General features: G+C 37.7%; 1 protein-coding gene across 5 annotated transcripts in view; it reads left to right on the plus strand.

The window, feature by feature from the left end:
- SMOC2 (SPARC related modular calcium binding 2) overlaps positions 1–18,401 on the plus strand; it is a 261,908-nt gene that overhangs the window by 231,767 nt on the left and 11,740 nt on the right. For all 5 annotated transcript variants that reach the window (XM_069070461.1, XM_069070460.1, XM_069070462.1 and 2 more), the window contains one exon: positions 18,257–18,359. In XM_069070461.1, the coding sequence (XP_068926562.1) occupies positions 18,257–18,359 (103 nt within the window). The remainder of the gene's footprint in view (positions 1–18,256; positions 18,360–18,401) is intronic.

The raw sequence follows: 18,401 nt of genomic DNA on the forward strand, positions 1-18,401 counted from the left end.
ACACACACACACACACACACACACACACACACACACACACACACACATACACACACACTCACACACAGAATTGCTTGCATATTATCTCCCTCAGTAGCGCATGAGCTCCTGGGAAGTAAGGACCATGTTTTTGCCTTTGTATGCAAATGTTTAGCAAAACATACACTACCTTGGCACCTAGTTCCAAGTACTTACTAAATGTTTGTTGACTTCAGTTCTGGCCTTTCCCAAAAAACTATATTACCTCCCTAAAACCTGTTTTTACTGTATTTATTATTTACACACACATGTAGGCACACACATACATATACACACAGTCATATATATTAGAAATATACTATTATACATAATACCATTAATTACATTAGTAATTGTAATTGTATGGTTATTTATCTCATTATATGAAATATAATCGACATATTACATATAATTATAGATATATAATATATAATTTTCATGATTTCTTTGTCTTGATAGCCATAAATCTGGACATTTTAAATTTGGCTATTTTGGACTATGGTGGAGTTCTCCTGAGGAAGGGGATTAATAGCTTGTTAATACCTAGAGAATCAAACTGAAAATAAAAATTAATATATCCAAACCAACTAGTAAAAATTGGGGACAGCACATAAGTAAATCTGAATGCATACTATATATAACATTACCAACATTAATGGGCTTTCTGACAGCTGAAGGCAGCAGGGAGTGTGTTCTGGGAAACAATAAAAAGAATGCACTAAGCAGCTTGTTCTTCCAAAAGCATTCTACAGGGGAAAAGGAGGACTGGGAAGGAGACAGTTTAATTAATCATGTATGATTAATTGTCTATTCGATTTAGTAAGGAGCAGAACTGATACTGATGGGCTTGTGATTTCATCGATATAAAGAACTTCCAGGGAAGGAAACTTCCTTTATCCAGGCAAGGTAGCACCTTCACTGCAATTTACAATCACAATGAGTTGTGGAAGTTAAGTAGTTTGCTTGGGTTAATGTCAAGAACAAGGACAAATAGTCCCAAATTCTACACCCAGGTAGTACTGCACCAGGTAGCCAGGAAATGTGAAAATAGGTAAAGGAAGTCCTTCAGGACATTTGGAAGCTCCTCCATAGAAGATTGATGGGAGATTATAGATAAGAATTGGACAAAATAAGTAGGTGTGGGCTGTGTTGTAATCTGTTCCATCTGCAAAGGTACTTTATCAAGGAGAGCATGGATCATTTAGCTATACTTGTGAATTTGTGATCTCAACTTTCTGAATACTCCTTCAAATGAAAAGAATCGTAACCACACTGTGTATAAGTGTAAGGAAGAGAACAAATATTTATTAAGCATCTATGCTAAGTACTTCGTAAATACTACTTTATTTTATCTATATAACCCAGGGTGGTAGGTGTTATTATCTCTATTTTACAATTGAGAAAATAATGGCAGATGGAAGTTAAATGAATTACTCAAGGTCACATAATTAACAAACAGCTGAGACAAGATTTGTGATTCCAGGCCTACAATTCTATCCACTCTATATGTATTAGTCCTTTACCTTACTTCCAAAAAAAATCATTATCTGCTGTTGATGAATCTTTTTTTTATATAAAGTTCAACAACAGAGGTATACTCATAGTCTTTCTAGCACAGCAGAATCTGCTGAAGCCCACACACTACTAGTTGACCCTTTTGAGAAACTACAATAAAGCACCTCATGGGAGAAATCATAGTAATTATAATAATGAATTTTAAATGCCTTCTGCCTTTATAGCAATCTATTTTTTTCAGTGGTTGTCATATATGTTTTTCCTTCCTTTTTCACCATAACTCAATGTAAGTATATTCAACAAGGGTTTATTAAGTGCCAAATATATGCAAGTAGTGTGGATACAAAGAAAAATGAAAACAGTCCCTGCCCACAAGGATTATTATGGTCTGTGAGGGGGAAAAGGGCAGGGGAGTGAGCACAACCCCAAAGCAAGAGCTGGGGCTGATCTATTAAGGCCTCTTACTGTGCAAAAACTCCCTTTGCCTCGGACAATTTAGTGTATAACTTCCAATATGCCAAATTATAATAGCTAAGATAATGAAACCAATTTCTCAAAAAACATCTCTCAGCAATGGATTATCTTTATATTCTAGTCTCTTGAGCAAAACTTTGGTATGAAGTGTTCCTTGAGTCTTGTTTTCACAGAAATCATCTTCCCTGTACATCTGTCCTCAAGGTTAACTGGAAGCATTGAGATTTGATGTAAAACAGGAGAAAGACTTTGGGGTAGCCACCATCATTATCAGACTCAACTCTAACTTGTTTTTTTTTTGTGGACTCTCATAATTAGAGTTTTGTTTCTCCACCAGTCAATATGCTATTTCCTTGCTAAGATCCAACTCCCTACAGGCTCTTTTTCTCAAGATGGTCTTTTTCATAACTAATAAAGGACAAAAATTCCACACCAAATGGGATTCAGCTTCTGGGAGTTTCCTGCTAAATATGTCCCTAAGAAATGTGGGAAGGACTGATGGAAATTTGTAGAATCAGATTTTGATTCAGAAGCAATATCTAAGGAAAATTAGTTCAATCCATACCTAAATAGGATCTCCACTGCAACATGTCTGACAAGCACCTATCTAACATAGGTAAGAAGACCTTCTTTGAGAAGGAATTCCCTACCTTCTGAAGTAACTATTCTGTTTTTAGGCACTACTGATTGATGAAAGGAAACCTTTCTTATTTGTATCCAGATGAAATCTCTCTGCACCTTCTACCATATTGCTTCTAGCTCTGTATACTAAGTCCAAATAGAACAAGGCTAATACCTTGTCTATATGGCAAGTCTTCAAAAAAGACATCTATAAAATATATCTGTCAAACAGTGTTGTTTGTTTCGTTGTTTTCAGTCATATCTGACTCTGGAGTGGTTTGCCATTTACTTCTCCAGATCATTTTATAGATGAGGAAACTGAGGCAAACCTGGCTAAGTGACTTGTCCAAGGTCACACAGCTAGTAAGTGTCTGAGGTTAAACTCACATCTTCTTGACTCTAGGCCTAGCGCTCTATCTACTGCACCACCTAGCTTCCCTGCCAGATAATAGTGTGCTATTAGATATTTAGCAACCATCTCTCTGAGGGGATGATTTCCTGCAACCACTTTTAAGCTTAATTTGCATTATTAATATTTCCTCCATTATTTTTTTAATTCTAGGCAATCAACAAAACAATAAATCCCTTATTTATAGCATGCCTATTTGTGAGGTATAAATGCCCGCCCCGGAATTTTAACAATTGGCTCTATCACACAATTGCATGTCAGTCCACTATCGGATAGACTGGTGAGAATTTAAAGGGACAGCATAGTCTTTGAACTGCTTTGCAAATCTTCGAGGCCATGGATTTTTTCCTAATGGCCAAGATGTTTAGTTTTTGAATTCCATGTAGTTGTAAAACATGAAACCCAGAATATTTGCTTTCTACTTTGCAAATTCATCTGATATTCAAAACAACATTTTATAAAAGATTCAACATTAAGACACAGAGATGGGTTAGTGAGACAAGCAAACAGAATTTTCTTAAAAATCTGATGTTTTTAAGTTTGAGGTTGAAGTTTACTCACCAGGGCCACATTAAGTCTTCTTGTTCATGTTCAGATATGTGTGTGTGTGTATGTGTGTACCTGGCCTCAATTGAAAATCTGAGTAGCACAAAACAAGCAACTATGAGACTCTAAGGCCTTGGTTTCATTACCCCAAGGAATGCTGAGGAGAGTCAAGATTTCTAACTACAGACTATTCCTTATTTAGATTCAGTCCGAGCTTCATGTCTCATTAATCAAGTTGTCAGCTGAGTGCTGTGTCCACAGTTTTTGGCTGCTGGTGGTAATGCCTGGATGCACAAAAAACACGTTGCTTAAGAAACTTCCAAATTGTAGGCCGACCCCCCTGGGTCTGTAGGGCCTCACCTTTTCTGTGCTAACCAAATTTTACCTCTAGTTTACCACTGTGATCTTGTATCTGTCCTTTAAGGGAAAGGATCTATGAATCAAATATTGTGGGTGCTATTCACATTTATATAGAAGTTCCCCTCAAAAAAGACAACACGGAATTATTGTTTTAAGGTTTTAAATTTACAGACTTAATCTAATTTCATTAGATTGTAAACTAGAAAGCTGAGAATATCTTTTGATTTTCTTTGTATTCTTATAGTGTCTGGCACACAATAATTGCTTATTAAATGTTAATTGATTAAAATTGTGCAAATATAGGAGTGTATTTATGAGTGAGTCCTCCTTCCTTCCCTTAGTCTGTAATAATACAAATAATTTAGGCAGAAAATGCATGTGATATCCCAATTCTAACACTTATCAATATATGAGCCGGGGCAGTTCACTCATTGTCTCTGGGCTTTGGTTTTCTCATATATAAAATGGGGAAAAGAAATCCACACATAACTTAGTTCACAGGGCTGTTGTAAGAAATAGAATGTGACTCCTCACTCTTCCTCTCCCCACACATCCAATCAATTCTCAGATTGTGTCCAGTCTATATTTTATAATATTTCTCTTATCTACTTCTCCTCATTGGCCAGGTCTCCACCCTTGTTTAGGTCCTCAGTCCTCTTGCGTGAATTAACGATCAATTCATTGCTTTTCTAGCCTCTAGGGCTTTTCATTTCCAATTCATCCTTCACAAAGCTGCCAAGGTGATGTTCTCAAAGCATAGATCTGTCTGTGTCACTCTTCTGCTCCCTATTACTTCTAGGATCAAATACTGTTTGAAATTTAAAGCCCTTTACAGCTTGTTTTCAAACGGAATTTCCAGAGTAATTGCACATTATTTCCCTTCTTGCACCCTTCCTTCCAGTCTAATTTGTATTTTTGTTGTTCCTTACAACATGACATTCCATCAAGAGATGGAGCACTCATTCTTTACTTCTGCCTCTCGGGATCCCTATTTCTATATATTCTCATAAATGTCATATTCAGTATGTCTTTTGTAGTCTGAGCAGCTAGATAAAGTGCAAAGGAGTCAGTGGACTTAGGTTCAAATCCTGCCTCTGACACTTGTTACATCTGTGACCTTTGGCAAGTCAAAACCTTCCTGGGCCTCCATTTCTTCTTCTATCAGTAAAGGTGACAAGCATTTATTAAGGACTTATTATGTACTAGGCAGATTGGATGGTTTCAAGATCCTTATCAGATCTGTCATCCAAAGAATAATGTTACTCATTTGTATTGAGCACATTTCAAATGGTGTTCATTAAAACACTAATATTACAAAGTTAGCCTAGGCAGCTAATAAATATTGATCTGAATTGATTTAGTACTCTTCCCCAGTGAAAAGTGTGATTGATCATTTATCAAATTCATCAAACCTGCAAATGTTTCATTCAACCAATGAAACTGACATTGGCTTTAGTCATACCATTATTATTTTTTCCATCTTTTCTACATGTCAACATACATCAAAGATTCTCATGAGTCAAACTAAAATAGAATTGATAGGAGAGGAAAAGTATAAAATAAAATAATTTAACAAATGGAGGGGACCCAAAGACCATTTAATCTTATCTTACCTTATAGATGAGTAAACTGAGTCTAAGTGATTTGCCCAAGGTCTTGAAACAGGGAGAGAAGTTGCCAGACTTTCGTTTTATCCATTGTTGAGTTTCTCTTCTGTGTTGGCCAGATGACTTGGTGTAGCAGCAAGCACCCCAAGGGTCCTCAGGGTTTGCAGCTACCACAAGTTCTTGGATCTGCTTTGTTAAAGGAAAGCAACTCAAAATGGGTTAACAAGCTTACTTTAATCAGTCAGACATATATCATTTACCTTGTTCAGGAGAAAAGGTCAGCACCCTGAACCTCAAAGTATACAGGCATAATTATCAAGACAGAAACATCAAGTAGACAGATTTCCAAACTGTCCAACCATTACATCCATACCCAGTCAACATCTGGGTTTCCACATTCTGGGTTTTTCAAAGCTGGGGGACTCTCAACAACGGCTTCCCAGAAATCAGATCAAATCACAGAATACTTCTCAAAGTGAGTCCCAAAACAAAGCTACACATCAGGGCTTATGTAGCCTTCTCCTGGTTCAGAGAATGTAACAACCTTATTGACTCACTGGCTAATCAAGAAGTATCTACTGAAAAACAAGCCTGCCACCCCAGGCTTCAGGTGCACACTAGCCTAGGGGCAGGGAAGATCTTTAAAATTTACATTCTTATTACATTGTATCTACTGAAAAACAAGCCTCCCACCCCAGGCTTCAGGTGCACATTAGCCTAGGGGCAGGGAAGATCTTCAAAATTTACATTCTTATTACATTTGGTAATTCTTCTTATGATTATATTATGAGCTAACCAAAATGAAAGAAAGAAGGCTAGATGGAACGGTAGATAGAGTTCTGGACCTAGAGTCTGGATGACTCTATTTCACATTCAATCCCAGGTACTTACTAGTCGTATGTCCCTGGGCAAGTCACTGAACCCTGTTTGCCTCAGTTTCCTCATTTGTAAAAGGAGCTAGAGAAGGAAGTGGCTAATCACTCCAGTATCTATGCCAAGAAAACCCCAAATGAGAACATGAAGAGTCAGACACTATTGACTAACCAACAACAAAATAAAATGAAAATAGAACCATGGTTAGAGGGATCAATTTCAGAATAATAAGGAAGTGTTTAGAGATAGTTCCATGACTTCTACATATGAGATTACAGTGATAGCAATTTCATTTTTTCATTCCTTGACAAAATAAGTTAAATTAATATTTTTCTTTTGTGTATTACTTTTACTGTCAAACTTTGGTTTCTATCACCTGTATACTTACTTCTCAGATTCAAAAAGACCATGTCAGCTTATACCCACAGTTTGTTTGAATGCATTGTGATCATGAAGACACTGTTTTCATTTATCAAATGCTGATGCAAGAGCTGTTTATTGGCTCAGACTCCTCTACCATTATGACAATCTTTTAATTCTAGCATAGTCAGGCATAAAAATAGCATGGCAGCCTGATTCTCATTAGCTTGGATTTATACATTTAATTTTTATGGATCTTTTTACAAGCTACTTATATTTGGAACTGAAGTTTTATTTGATTTATGTCTTACACCACTGAAGTCTTCAGCCATGTATCATTGAGGTATAGAGGCAGCCAAGGTCCCCAAACATTGGGTTAGTATCAGTTGAACATTTGCAGGTCCTAGCAAGCTGAAAACTCTTGTAGCATAGGCCCCATAATGAATTACATGTATTTCATCTGAGGCCTAGCCTAGCTAATTTCAGAGAGGCTTATCACCAGTTTCCCAACAGGGTAAAGAATTTTTTGGCCACAGTAACTCTCACGACCATATATAAGATTTATAAAATGTTATGAATACTTTATCTTATTTGATCTTTCCAGTTACTCCGTTAGGTAGGAGCCTCATCTTTTTGGTGGTTTGTTTTTTTTCCTGATAGAATCAAAATATATTTCATGTTAGACATAAAAATGATTGGAGGGGGGTAAAGTATGAGTGACTTCTGTATGCAAAATATGTCATAGGATTATGCACTTAAGGGGGTCATTTAATCTGCTAGCAAGACTGTAATTCATTCACATCAGATAAATAACTGTCACCTATTTTCTTTCTTTCTTTTTTTGCTATTCAGAAGTTTCAGTCATGTCCAAATTTTTGTGACCCCATTTGGGGTTTCCTTAGCAAAGATACTGGAGTAGTTTGCTCTTTCCTTTTCTAGATCATCTTACAGATGAGGAAACTAAGTCAAACATGTTTAAGTGACTTGCTCAGGGTCACACAGCTAATGTGTCTGAGGCCAGATCTGAACTCCTGACTCCTTCCCCCCCATTCCAAAGACTGAAGAAGCATATTGCTATAGTCACCTTACTAAAGGTGTTAAGTGCTTTGAAAGAAAATATTTTCTCATCATTTCACCTACTCAGCTGCATTATGAAATCCATTAGTACCACTCTGGAATAACAGGTCAGTATTAAAAGAGCAAAGTTTCCACTTTCTTGTCCAAAATTTTATATGATAAAAAGACTTGTCAAAAGGGTGTCTTATGTGACATGTATATGCTAGAATATAAAGTGAAATAGCATTTTACTATATAGTCATTCATAAGAGCAGTTTTGAAGGGAGAGGTATAAGAGAATAGAGTCTACTGTGAGCTCTAACATAGAAATATTACTGTTGGTAAAATTGTAAAATTTCAGTAATATCTAGCTAAAAGGATTCTACTTTCTAAATTTCAAAATGTCCTATGAATAGGGATTGGTTTATTTTCATCATGACTCTAATCCACAGAATGAAGAAATTGGGGGATAATATAGGACAAATACCTCTGTAAATTTTTCTCAATTGAGTCTTTACAATATTAATTAATTATTTTGGTAGAAATGTAAATTTCAAGAACATCACATATAAGGATGAAAAGCAGTGTAAACAGCCTATGTAGAAGGGTAGGAGGAGGATTAGTTAGCCTTCCTTTTATACTCTTCCCCTCCTTTTTTTTTTTCATAATCAAACATTTATTTTTTAAGCAATTGGGGTTAAGTAACTTGCCCAAGGTTACATGGCCAGTGTGTGTGTGTGTGTGTGTGTGTGTGTGTGTGTGTGTGTGTGTTAAGTATCTGAGGCCGGAACAGATCCTGGGTCCTCCTGACTCTGGGGCAGGTGCTCTTACTGTGCCATCTAGCTGCTCCTCAAACATTTATTATAGCTTATACATAATAAGTAGATAACTATACCTGCTTTGTAAACTTGACAGGTAGTGATATCTTTTCAGAGTCAACAAACTGAAAGTTAAAACTAGACATATTGATTTGGGCATCATCTCTATAGAAATGATACTTGAATTAATGGAAGCTGATGTCCTTTCAAGAGAACACATGAAGAGAGAGAGGACTAAATTAAAATAAGGGCTTTGATGATTTCAGGTGCGAAGGTAGCAGGAGATGGGTGATGATTCAACAAAGAATCATGCAATTAAATCATCATGCAATTATCATGCAATTAAAACCTTAATTTTGCCTCCCCACATCTCAAAACCATTTTACAGCATCACTCATCCATCCTCTCTATCTTTAGGCAGCCCTTTTCCTTCCCAAAGTTTTCTGCCTGTTCCCTCAATCCTATCCTCTTAATCTTCTCTAGGACCTTCTTCCATTAATCATTTCCTCTCTGCTGAGTTTCAGTTTTTCCTGATGTCCCAGCTCTTCCCCCATTGCTTATAAATCTGTGTAGCTCTACCCCATGCTTTAAAAATCCCTCATGTTATCTAACCATGCAAGCTAATATTCAGTGTCTCTCCACTTCACTCTCAAACTCCTCAAAAGAACCATTTAGACCACAGGTTCCTTAGCCTGGGATTTGTGACCTATTTTTAAAAATATATACGTATATGCATGTATATACATATTTATATACATATACACGCATATGTGTGTATATATAAATATATGAAGAGATATGTATAGGTACATATGTGCATTAAATAGATTAGAAAACTAGATTTCCTTGGGAATACTATAGATTTTATTTTATACATTTAGGAAGATTGTTCTAATACTAGATTAATAGACTTCACCAGATGTCCAAAGTGTTCTAAGGTATGAAAAAGGTTAAGAAACTCTTACCTAGATTAGTTGATTCAACTTCTTTGCCTCTCACTGACTTTTCTGGCCTCTGCATTCTCACTGAATCCCTCTCTCCAAGCTTTTCTTGATTACCTGCTAACTCAGGACTCATCCTCTGATTTCTCTGCAGCTTTTTGGAGCAATGACTAACTCCTCCTTGATTCTCTCTCCTCTCTTCTGTGACACTGTGCTCTGACCTGTCTGACCATTCTATTCTGCTGGTTTCTTTCAGAGTACAAGTACAGTACATCAGCTCCAATTAATTCGAATATCATCTCTATGCAGATGTTATTTAAACCTATTTATCTTGACCTAATCTCTCTCTCCTACCCTAATTCTGCTCATGTTATTTGATATCTCTAGGCTTCTTATTGGACAGGCAGGTGGTGCACTGGATAGAGTGTTGGGCCTGGAGTCAGGAACACTTGTCTTCCTGAATTCAAATCTGGCCTCACAGTTTTGCATGACCCTGGGCAAGTCATTTAACCCTGTTTGTCTCAGTTTCTTCATCTGTAAAACGAGTTGAAGAGGAAAGTAGCTCCAGTATCCTTGCCAAGAAAACCCCAAAGGGAGTCATGAAGTCAGATATGACTGAAAACGACTGAATGACAAGGCTGCTTATAGACTATCTGATTCTGGACATCTCACTGGCATTTTAAATTCAGGGACAAAAATGACACTCATTCTGTTTCTCTCAAACTTATTCTGTTTTCAAACTTTCTTATTTCTGTCAAGGTAACCACTATCATTCTATCCTTCAGTTTTACTCTCCCTTACTGTTCATGACCAATGAGTACCAAAGTCTTATTGATTTTATTTTTACAACATATTTCATGTCAAGCTAATCACCCCACACACCTAGCCCCTAGTTTGGGCTCTCATTGCTTCTCTCTTGCACTATTGTTATGTCATGGGCATCTCTGCTTTCAATCTCTCACCTCTCCACTCCATCCTTCAAAAATAAGCTTCCTAAAACACAAGTCTGACGGTGCCATTCTTTTCCCAACAAACTTTAATGCCCCATTCCCTCCCCTTCCCTCAAATGGTTATTGAATCCATAGTCTTTCTCCCACCTGTGTTTCCAGGTTCATTTCATGCCATTCCCCTTTGTGACCTCTAGTTTACACCTAACCATTATTTGTTGAACTCCATATACCATGTTCCAGATCCATGCACTTGGTTCAAGTCTTCTGGTTGTCCAGAATATCTTCATCTCAGAATCATTGTTTTCCTTCAAGATTGGACTCAGGTGTCATTTCCCTTTTATAGATGGTCTGGATCTACCTACTTATTATTACTATGTCTCCCCCTCTTCAATTTTCCTTATTGGTGTGTCATTTTAATTCAGTTTGATAAGTATTTATTAAACATGTACTACAGGGGCTGGAGAGTCAAAGATAAAAGCTAAACAATTTATATCTTTAAAGAGCTTACATTTTACTTTGGGTTGTGGGAGGAGGGAAAGAAGTAACAGTCTGTTCATAGGAAATTAAATACAAGATAGATATAGATGATATTGATATAAATATATTTGCACTATGAGAGCTCATTTCTTATGTAATATGAAGGGAAGCTTGTTAACGATAGAGTGGTGTTCTAGAAAACACAATGGAAAGGTAAAGTAGAATGAGATAGAGAAATAGGAGGGCATGGGGTCAACATGGATAGGTATTAGGGAGCAGGAAGTGGTGACCTGGGAAATAGACTTTGACCTAGGCATGTGTGACACAGTAATTCTGAGTGGAAGTAGAGGGCAGTAGGTTATCATAGAAGCAATGATCATGTTGGTTTGATTTGCAATCCTTGAACAAGGAAGGAGGCTTGGGGACCAACCTGGATGGTGGTCTATAACCAGGGGCTGGTGGAGATTGTGGCCCTGGCTGGTTATAGAAAGGTGAGACATGATGATATAAGAACTACAATCCCAAGTCAAGTCAGCCCTGACCCCAAGGTGTGTTTGTACCAATGTGTGATAGGTTCCTCCCACCTCCTGACAGAGATCTTAGAGAATTTTTGGTCCAGGATTAAGACTGCAGGACAATTGATAAGTACCTGGTTTAAACTGGTAGTCTTCCTGGTTCTTCCCTCAGTAGACTGTAAGCTTCTTGAAGGCAGAGATGGCTTTATTTTTGTCATTTTATTCTCACCACCTAGTGCTTGCCTGTCGGAGGTCTGTAATCCTAATGTTTGTTGAACTGAATTGAAATGTCTGAGGAGAAAAGGGAGTAGAGGATGAGGGTCTTGAAATTTTTCTCCAATGATGAGGATTCATTATCTATACCAGGCACGAGATCATTGCAAATTGTTCACCTCGTTTTGTGATGTGTTGCTATGTCAGAGTACTTAAAATGGCATTCCATTCACAGGGAAGTATTCCAGCCTTAGACTGTATGGAGTAAGTTTAGCAAAGTACTTTATCATACAGTGAAATAGGGGGCATTCTCTAGGGTCAATTTGTAGATTGAAAGAAAAAAGGACGAAAAACTTCATAAATTAATCTTCATATAAGCAGGGAAACGGCATGCATGGTAGAGTCAAAAAGACTTGGGTTCAAAATCCTCTCTCTTAGATTTACTATTTGTATAACCTTTGGTATGTTATATATACTTCCTGGGTCTCAGTTTTCCCTGACGTCCCTTCTAGACTGATGATTTTATGACACAGAGATTTACTTTTCTACCCATTCTGTAAGCTAGAACTGTTTGAGTGATAAATTGACCCAATAGATATTTAATAAAGGTATTTTGATAATGGTGGTGGTGATAGTGGTGGTAATGATGGTTATCCAACCTATTTTTCCCCTAATACCATAATTTGAGAACAGTTGATATGATATGACATCATCTAGTGATACACTGGAAGATTTTGGTTCAAGTACTGTCTAAAGACTTTAGATATTTATTAGTTCCAGGACTCCTGGCAAGTCATGAAACCTCACTCCCTGAGCCTCTATTTCCTCCTCTATAAAATGGGGATAATAAAAGCACCTCCCTCAAAGGATAGTTGTGAGTGTCAAATAAGGTAATGTTTGCAAAGTGCTTTGTAAACCTGAGTCATGCCAGATGTCTCAAAAGTCCTTGTGCATTTCTAAACTTTACTAGGTTAAACTAGACTGCATCAAGAATTTTGGGATATTTTATATAACTGTGATTATATGAGTGCCACCTTTTTGCCTCCAAGGGAACAACTCATAGGCATACTGAATGTCAGAATTGAAAAGAAATTTAGAGGCTTTTTCCATGTTCATTTTTGTCTTTATATCCCCTTACACAGGACCTGCCATTTAATAGGCATTTCTTAAATGCTTGTTGATTGACTGATTGATTACCAAATCTAACTATTTTATAGTTGCAGAAAATAAGGCCTGGAGTGGTTAGTGGCTTGAGCAAAGTAACATAACCCATGGGAGTCAACCCAAGGCTAGAAACTGAGCCAGACCATGAGAAAATAATTGGTAATCTAAATATGTCTTACTTGAATTTATTCAGATGAATACAAAGGCACTAAGAATCCTTATCTTCAAGCTAAGTTATTCACTTTTTCAGTGTTCCATGGGAAGAGCCTGCTTTGTGAACAAATGGGAATTATTCATCTATCTTTTATAAAGCTTCTTCAGCCCTGAAGGACCATAGCAAAGTCCTGTCTCCCTCCTTTCTACAAATAGACCTTTCATTCGTTTTTTAGCAGCCTATCAGGGCATAGTAATGGGACAGGTCATACGTATATGATATATTTTAAATTAGCCTCTTGAGTTTCCAACTGAAGTGAGGTGTTTGTGTATGTTCCTGTCATGCATGGTATGTATTTGTTGGTCTAAGGTTTCTAAAACCTATTCTGTGTTTGAATGGGGAACATACTTGTGGGTAAAACTATCCCTAAAGTAAACACTTAATTTTGTGTTACATCTCTGAACCTGCAGGGTAACACCATGTGGTTTCAACTCCAACTCTTTAACAACAAATTATTTATGTAAGCTGTCAAAGCCACACAATATAGGCAGTCGGACAAAACGAAATTAGAGGAAGCGGGAGGCAAGAGAGAACTATCAGCCTTTCAGCCTGGGCTAACCCTTCCTTTGCTGCATGCTGGCACGTGTGCCAATTATTTGTTACATAAGACCTAAGTGGCCCAGTCTTACCTTTTTATGCACAGGATGGATTGTAGCATGGTTGGAGGGTCCAAAAGAGTTATGCCATGTTGATAACACCTGCCAAGAACAGAGGCTTCATTATGTTTCAATGCCGTGTACCTGTAACTGCACCTATGTACATGCCCACTGAAGTTATAACTTGTCAGAAGCTGAATATTTTCCTTGTGCTTGAACAGTAACTATTTTGTGGCTTCTCTTTTTCCCTTAAGCTGTTGAGTTAGTCATGAACATTTCTATAGGAGCTAGCTGTTGGGTTTTAATAGCAGTATTTCATGGTAGGTTTTCCCCTTACTATAGTATTTGTATCACTTTTCATGTACTAAAACCTTACCTTTTCCCTCTAATGGTGTAAATGTGGTTTCTTTTTATTTTAAATTTAGCCAGTTAATCCATAAGCCTTTATTAAGCACATATTTTATGCCAGACTGTGCAAAGATACAAAGAGGGATGGGCACACAAAGAGGGAAAAATAGTCTCTGTCCCCAAGGAACTTACATTCTTTTGAAAGAGACAATATGGGGGCAGCTAGGTGGCACAGTAAATAGAGCACCCGCCTTGGAGTCAGGAGGAATTGAGTTCAAATCCAACCTCAAACACTTAACACTTACTAGCCATGTGACCTTAGGCAAGTCACTTGACCCCAATTGCCCTGCTTTCCCCCCTCCAAAAAAAGAAAGCCCTTCAGTTGTCTGTAAGGTGCTTGGTTCTTCTTCAGAAGCTAAGGCCAGGTTGGGCTGAACCCTCACTTCAGCTGGAGACTAGTACCACTACAAACAAGCCTCTCCTCATCCATCTGCTGAAATGGCCATTTCTGAGCTTGCCTGCATCTACTCTGCCCTCATCCTTCACAACCATGAGGTTACTGTCATGTAGTATAAAATCAATGCTCTCATGAAAGCAGCAGGTGTAAATATTGAACCATTCTGGCCTGGATTATTTGCCAAGGCCCAGTCCAATGTCAACATTGCAAGTCTCATCTGCAATGTAGGAGTTGGTGGACCTGCCCCAGCAGCAGGTGGTGCTTTGCTTGCTGGAGGGGCTGCTCCTGCTAGCACAGCTGCCCCAGATGAGAAGAAAGAGGAAGAAAAAAAAGAAGAATCCAAGGAGTCTGACGATGACTTGGGCTTTGGTCTGTTTGGCTAAATATTTTTTGTAACATTAAATAAAAAGCTTAACTCGAAAAAAAAAGACAAAAACAAGAGAGAGACAATATGTAAATAAGTAAGTCCAAGGTAGATGTATAAATGGCAAATGGAAGGCAACCTGAGAGGGAGGAATCACTGGAGATGGCTTTCTCTTGCCTTTTATTTTACCTAGAGGTAAATAGCTTTTAATTCATCACTCACACCTCTCCTCCCCTATCTGTTAGAGGCAGCTAAGTTGTATAGTGGATAGAGGAGTAGGTCTGAAGTCAGAAAGACCTGAGTACAAATACAGCCTTAGACATTTACTAGCTGTGTGACCCTGGGCAAGTCACTTAACCCTGTTTGACTCAGTGTCCTCATTTCTAAAATGGGCTGGAGGGGGAAATGCAAACCACTCCAATGTCTTTGAAAAGAAAACCCCAATGATATTATAGTCACACATACCTGGAAAATGACTAAATAATAACAACAAAAATGCTCATTCTTTTCCCTTCCTTCTTCCTACTTCCCCCTCTCCCTTCCCTTTCAGGGCTGCCATTAGAATTAGATTTGTTTTCCTTGGCCCCTGAGGGCTGAACGAAGGTGAATGTTATGTGGAAGTAGTTTTCAGGTCTTGCTAACCATTGCTAAACCCATACAGAAGAGGAATGGGCTGTCTCAAGAAGTAGTGAGTTGCCCATCACTCACTTAAATGGTGGGTGGATGTTGTAAAGAAGGTTCCTAGTCAGGAGGGGAATGAACAAGATAACCTGTGAGATTGCTTCAATCTTGAGATTCTGTGATTGCAGTTAAATTCTGATTACAAAGAATTAATGAATCTGTCAAAGCAGATGCATGTATTGAAATTCACACAATTCAAAGTTATAATTATATAAAGTATGGTAATTGGTTCCAGTCCAGTAGAAATGTGCAGATAAATTCAAGGAATGTGACCACTTCAGGCAATTCATAATTCACACTAAGGAGCCTAGTTGGAGCTGTTCTAAGGTGCAACTTCGAAAAGTTCAAGTGTCAAAAGAATTTAAGGCCATCTTAGACGGAACAAAGTTTGACTCACTAGCTCTGAAGGGCACATCCATATAGTTTCACTTATGACTTCTATGATTTTGTCCTAGAGACAGGCTTCCTTGCAGAGTTCCCCTGACCTATATTCCATTAATCAATAATCAATATTTCTGAATCACCTACCATATTCTCGGCCCTGTGTGAGGAATTGCAGATATAAGTACAAAGAATGAACCAACTCTATTCCCAATAGTAGTATTCCTCAGGGACAAATTTTAGGTCATTACATTTTCCTTGTTGCAATTCTCTTGATTAGATAGGCTTGGCCTGAGTGACGGGGCTGGCATCATACTGACCAAGGAGGCTGTCATTTTATAAAAATGTAGAACTAGGAGGGCATTTCAAGAGGTTTTTGATGTACCATTAATAAGTTTTCAGAGTACCAAAAATGTACATCTGCTATTTCTTTCCACAAAAAAAAGATATTTCATTCTATGCATGTGCCAATAGATAAGTTATTTTTTCCCCTTTTACATAAAGACTAGGTACCAATCTCATCATGTTGAAGTTCTCTGTAGATAATAATCTGTCTTTTCCAGATGTGTTCAAAAGAGAAGAGCATTACCTCCCCCTTGTCCTCTCAACCTCCACTCCCATTCCATGCCTGTTGAGGATTCACATCTGTTTTCTGATATGCGAAGTTAATGAAGTCGAACTGGCTTAAATACATGCTTGGTATATACAACTTTTATATACACAAGAATAAAGAAAAAGTCCCAAGTGTCAAAGAGAAACTTATAAGAAACAGGGTACTTTTAAATACATAAACATGTTGTTCTTCAGAGTCTATCTGGTATAGTACAGAACCTCCACACAACTCAAGTCATTCTTTTTTTTATCATGGCTCAGAAATAGACACACATTTTGAATCACCTCCTCATGGACCCAATTGAGAAGTAATTTGCTAAGACAGAACTTTCTAATCTTAGATCATTCTTCTTCCTGATCAAGGGATCACTGGGAAATATAATGAGATTATTAATCCCTACTGATGGACAGATCTCTTCCCTGTTGGTTTTCATACCTTTTTTTTTTTTTACACTGGAGAAACTCCAGAGTAAATGGGATCCTTTGAATGATTTTCTATGACTTTCCCCCCTTTTTAAGATTAATTTTTCCACAGGGAAGAAGTTAGCTTCTCAATAGCTATGTGTTTGATATCTTCATTCTTAATACAAAGAGTATCAGAGAAGTCACTCTGAAGCTAGAGGTGTTCTCAGAATTTCAGTAATTTCACCATCAGGCATGAGTTGAAGGCCTGACTTACTCAGTGTAGGGACTTCAACCTAATAGGTCTGTGAGTCTTAAATTAAACATATTACAACCTGATTAGAATTTAGGTATTACTAAACAAATGGGGAAGAAGATATGACATCATGGGATCTTTCCAAATCCATAGAATCATTCCTTGGAGGTACCAGTGGAACCAGCCAGTTATATCCATTCCTAACAAGAGGTGATGAGAAAGACTTCATTTTTTGCCTGCTCTGTATCAGGGTGTTGAATCCTTTGCCAGCTTTGAAAGAAGAAAGTGAAAAGATGAAACTCTGATAATGTGGCACATCTGTAAATATTCAAAATGACTCAGAAAGAATGAACAAACCTCCAAACACTTGTCTTAAAAGCAGAAAGGAAGAGAAAAACACATAAAACACACAGCAGTATAGCAAAGTGAAACTCGTCTTCCCAGTGGATGGGGAAGTGGAAGGAAGAAAGGAAGGAAAAAAGGAAGAAAATAAATAAGTAGTATGTGCCAAATTCTGTTTTGTAAGTACTTTACAGGTATTTCCTCATTTGATCTTCATAAGAACCCTGTGAGTTAGGTGTTATTATCACGCCAATTGGGCAACTCGTTTGATGTAGTGAATGGAGTGCCAGGTCTGGAATCAGGAAGATTCATCAAAATCTAACCTCAGACACTTACTAATTCTATGACTCCGGGCAAGTCACTTAACTCTGTTTGCCTCAGTTTCCTTACTTGCAAAAGGAGCTGGAGTACAATATCTTTGCCAAGAAAACCACAAATGGGATCACAAAGAGTCAGACACAAACAAAAATGCCTGAACAACAACCATCCTCATTTTACAGTTGCTGAAACTGTGGCAGACAGAAGTTAAATGACTTGCCCAGGGCCATACAACTAATGTCTAAGGCCAGAATTGAAATTTGGTCTTCCTCACTTCAAGCCTAGCACTCTACCAAGCCACCTAGCTACCTCATATGAATGAAATTATAATGTTAAATACGAATATAATTTTTCTTTTTAATTTTCAGGTTGTCCTGGGGCCAAGAAGAATGAATTCCTGACCAGCATTCTGGATGCCTTGTCCACTGATATGGTTCATGCTGTTTCTGACCCCTCCTCCTCATCTAGCAGGTAAATTGTACTTGATTCTGGGGGGGATTTGAAATGAACATT

The sequence above is a fragment of the Petaurus breviceps genome, unplaced genomic scaffold, assembly GCF_028583685.1.
Source record: "Petaurus breviceps papuanus isolate PSGF00001 unplaced genomic scaffold, PetGlider_PUasm1.0 90808, whole genome shotgun sequence".
NCBI classification, from domain to species: Eukaryota; Metazoa; Chordata; class Mammalia; order Diprotodontia; family Petauridae; genus Petaurus; species Petaurus breviceps.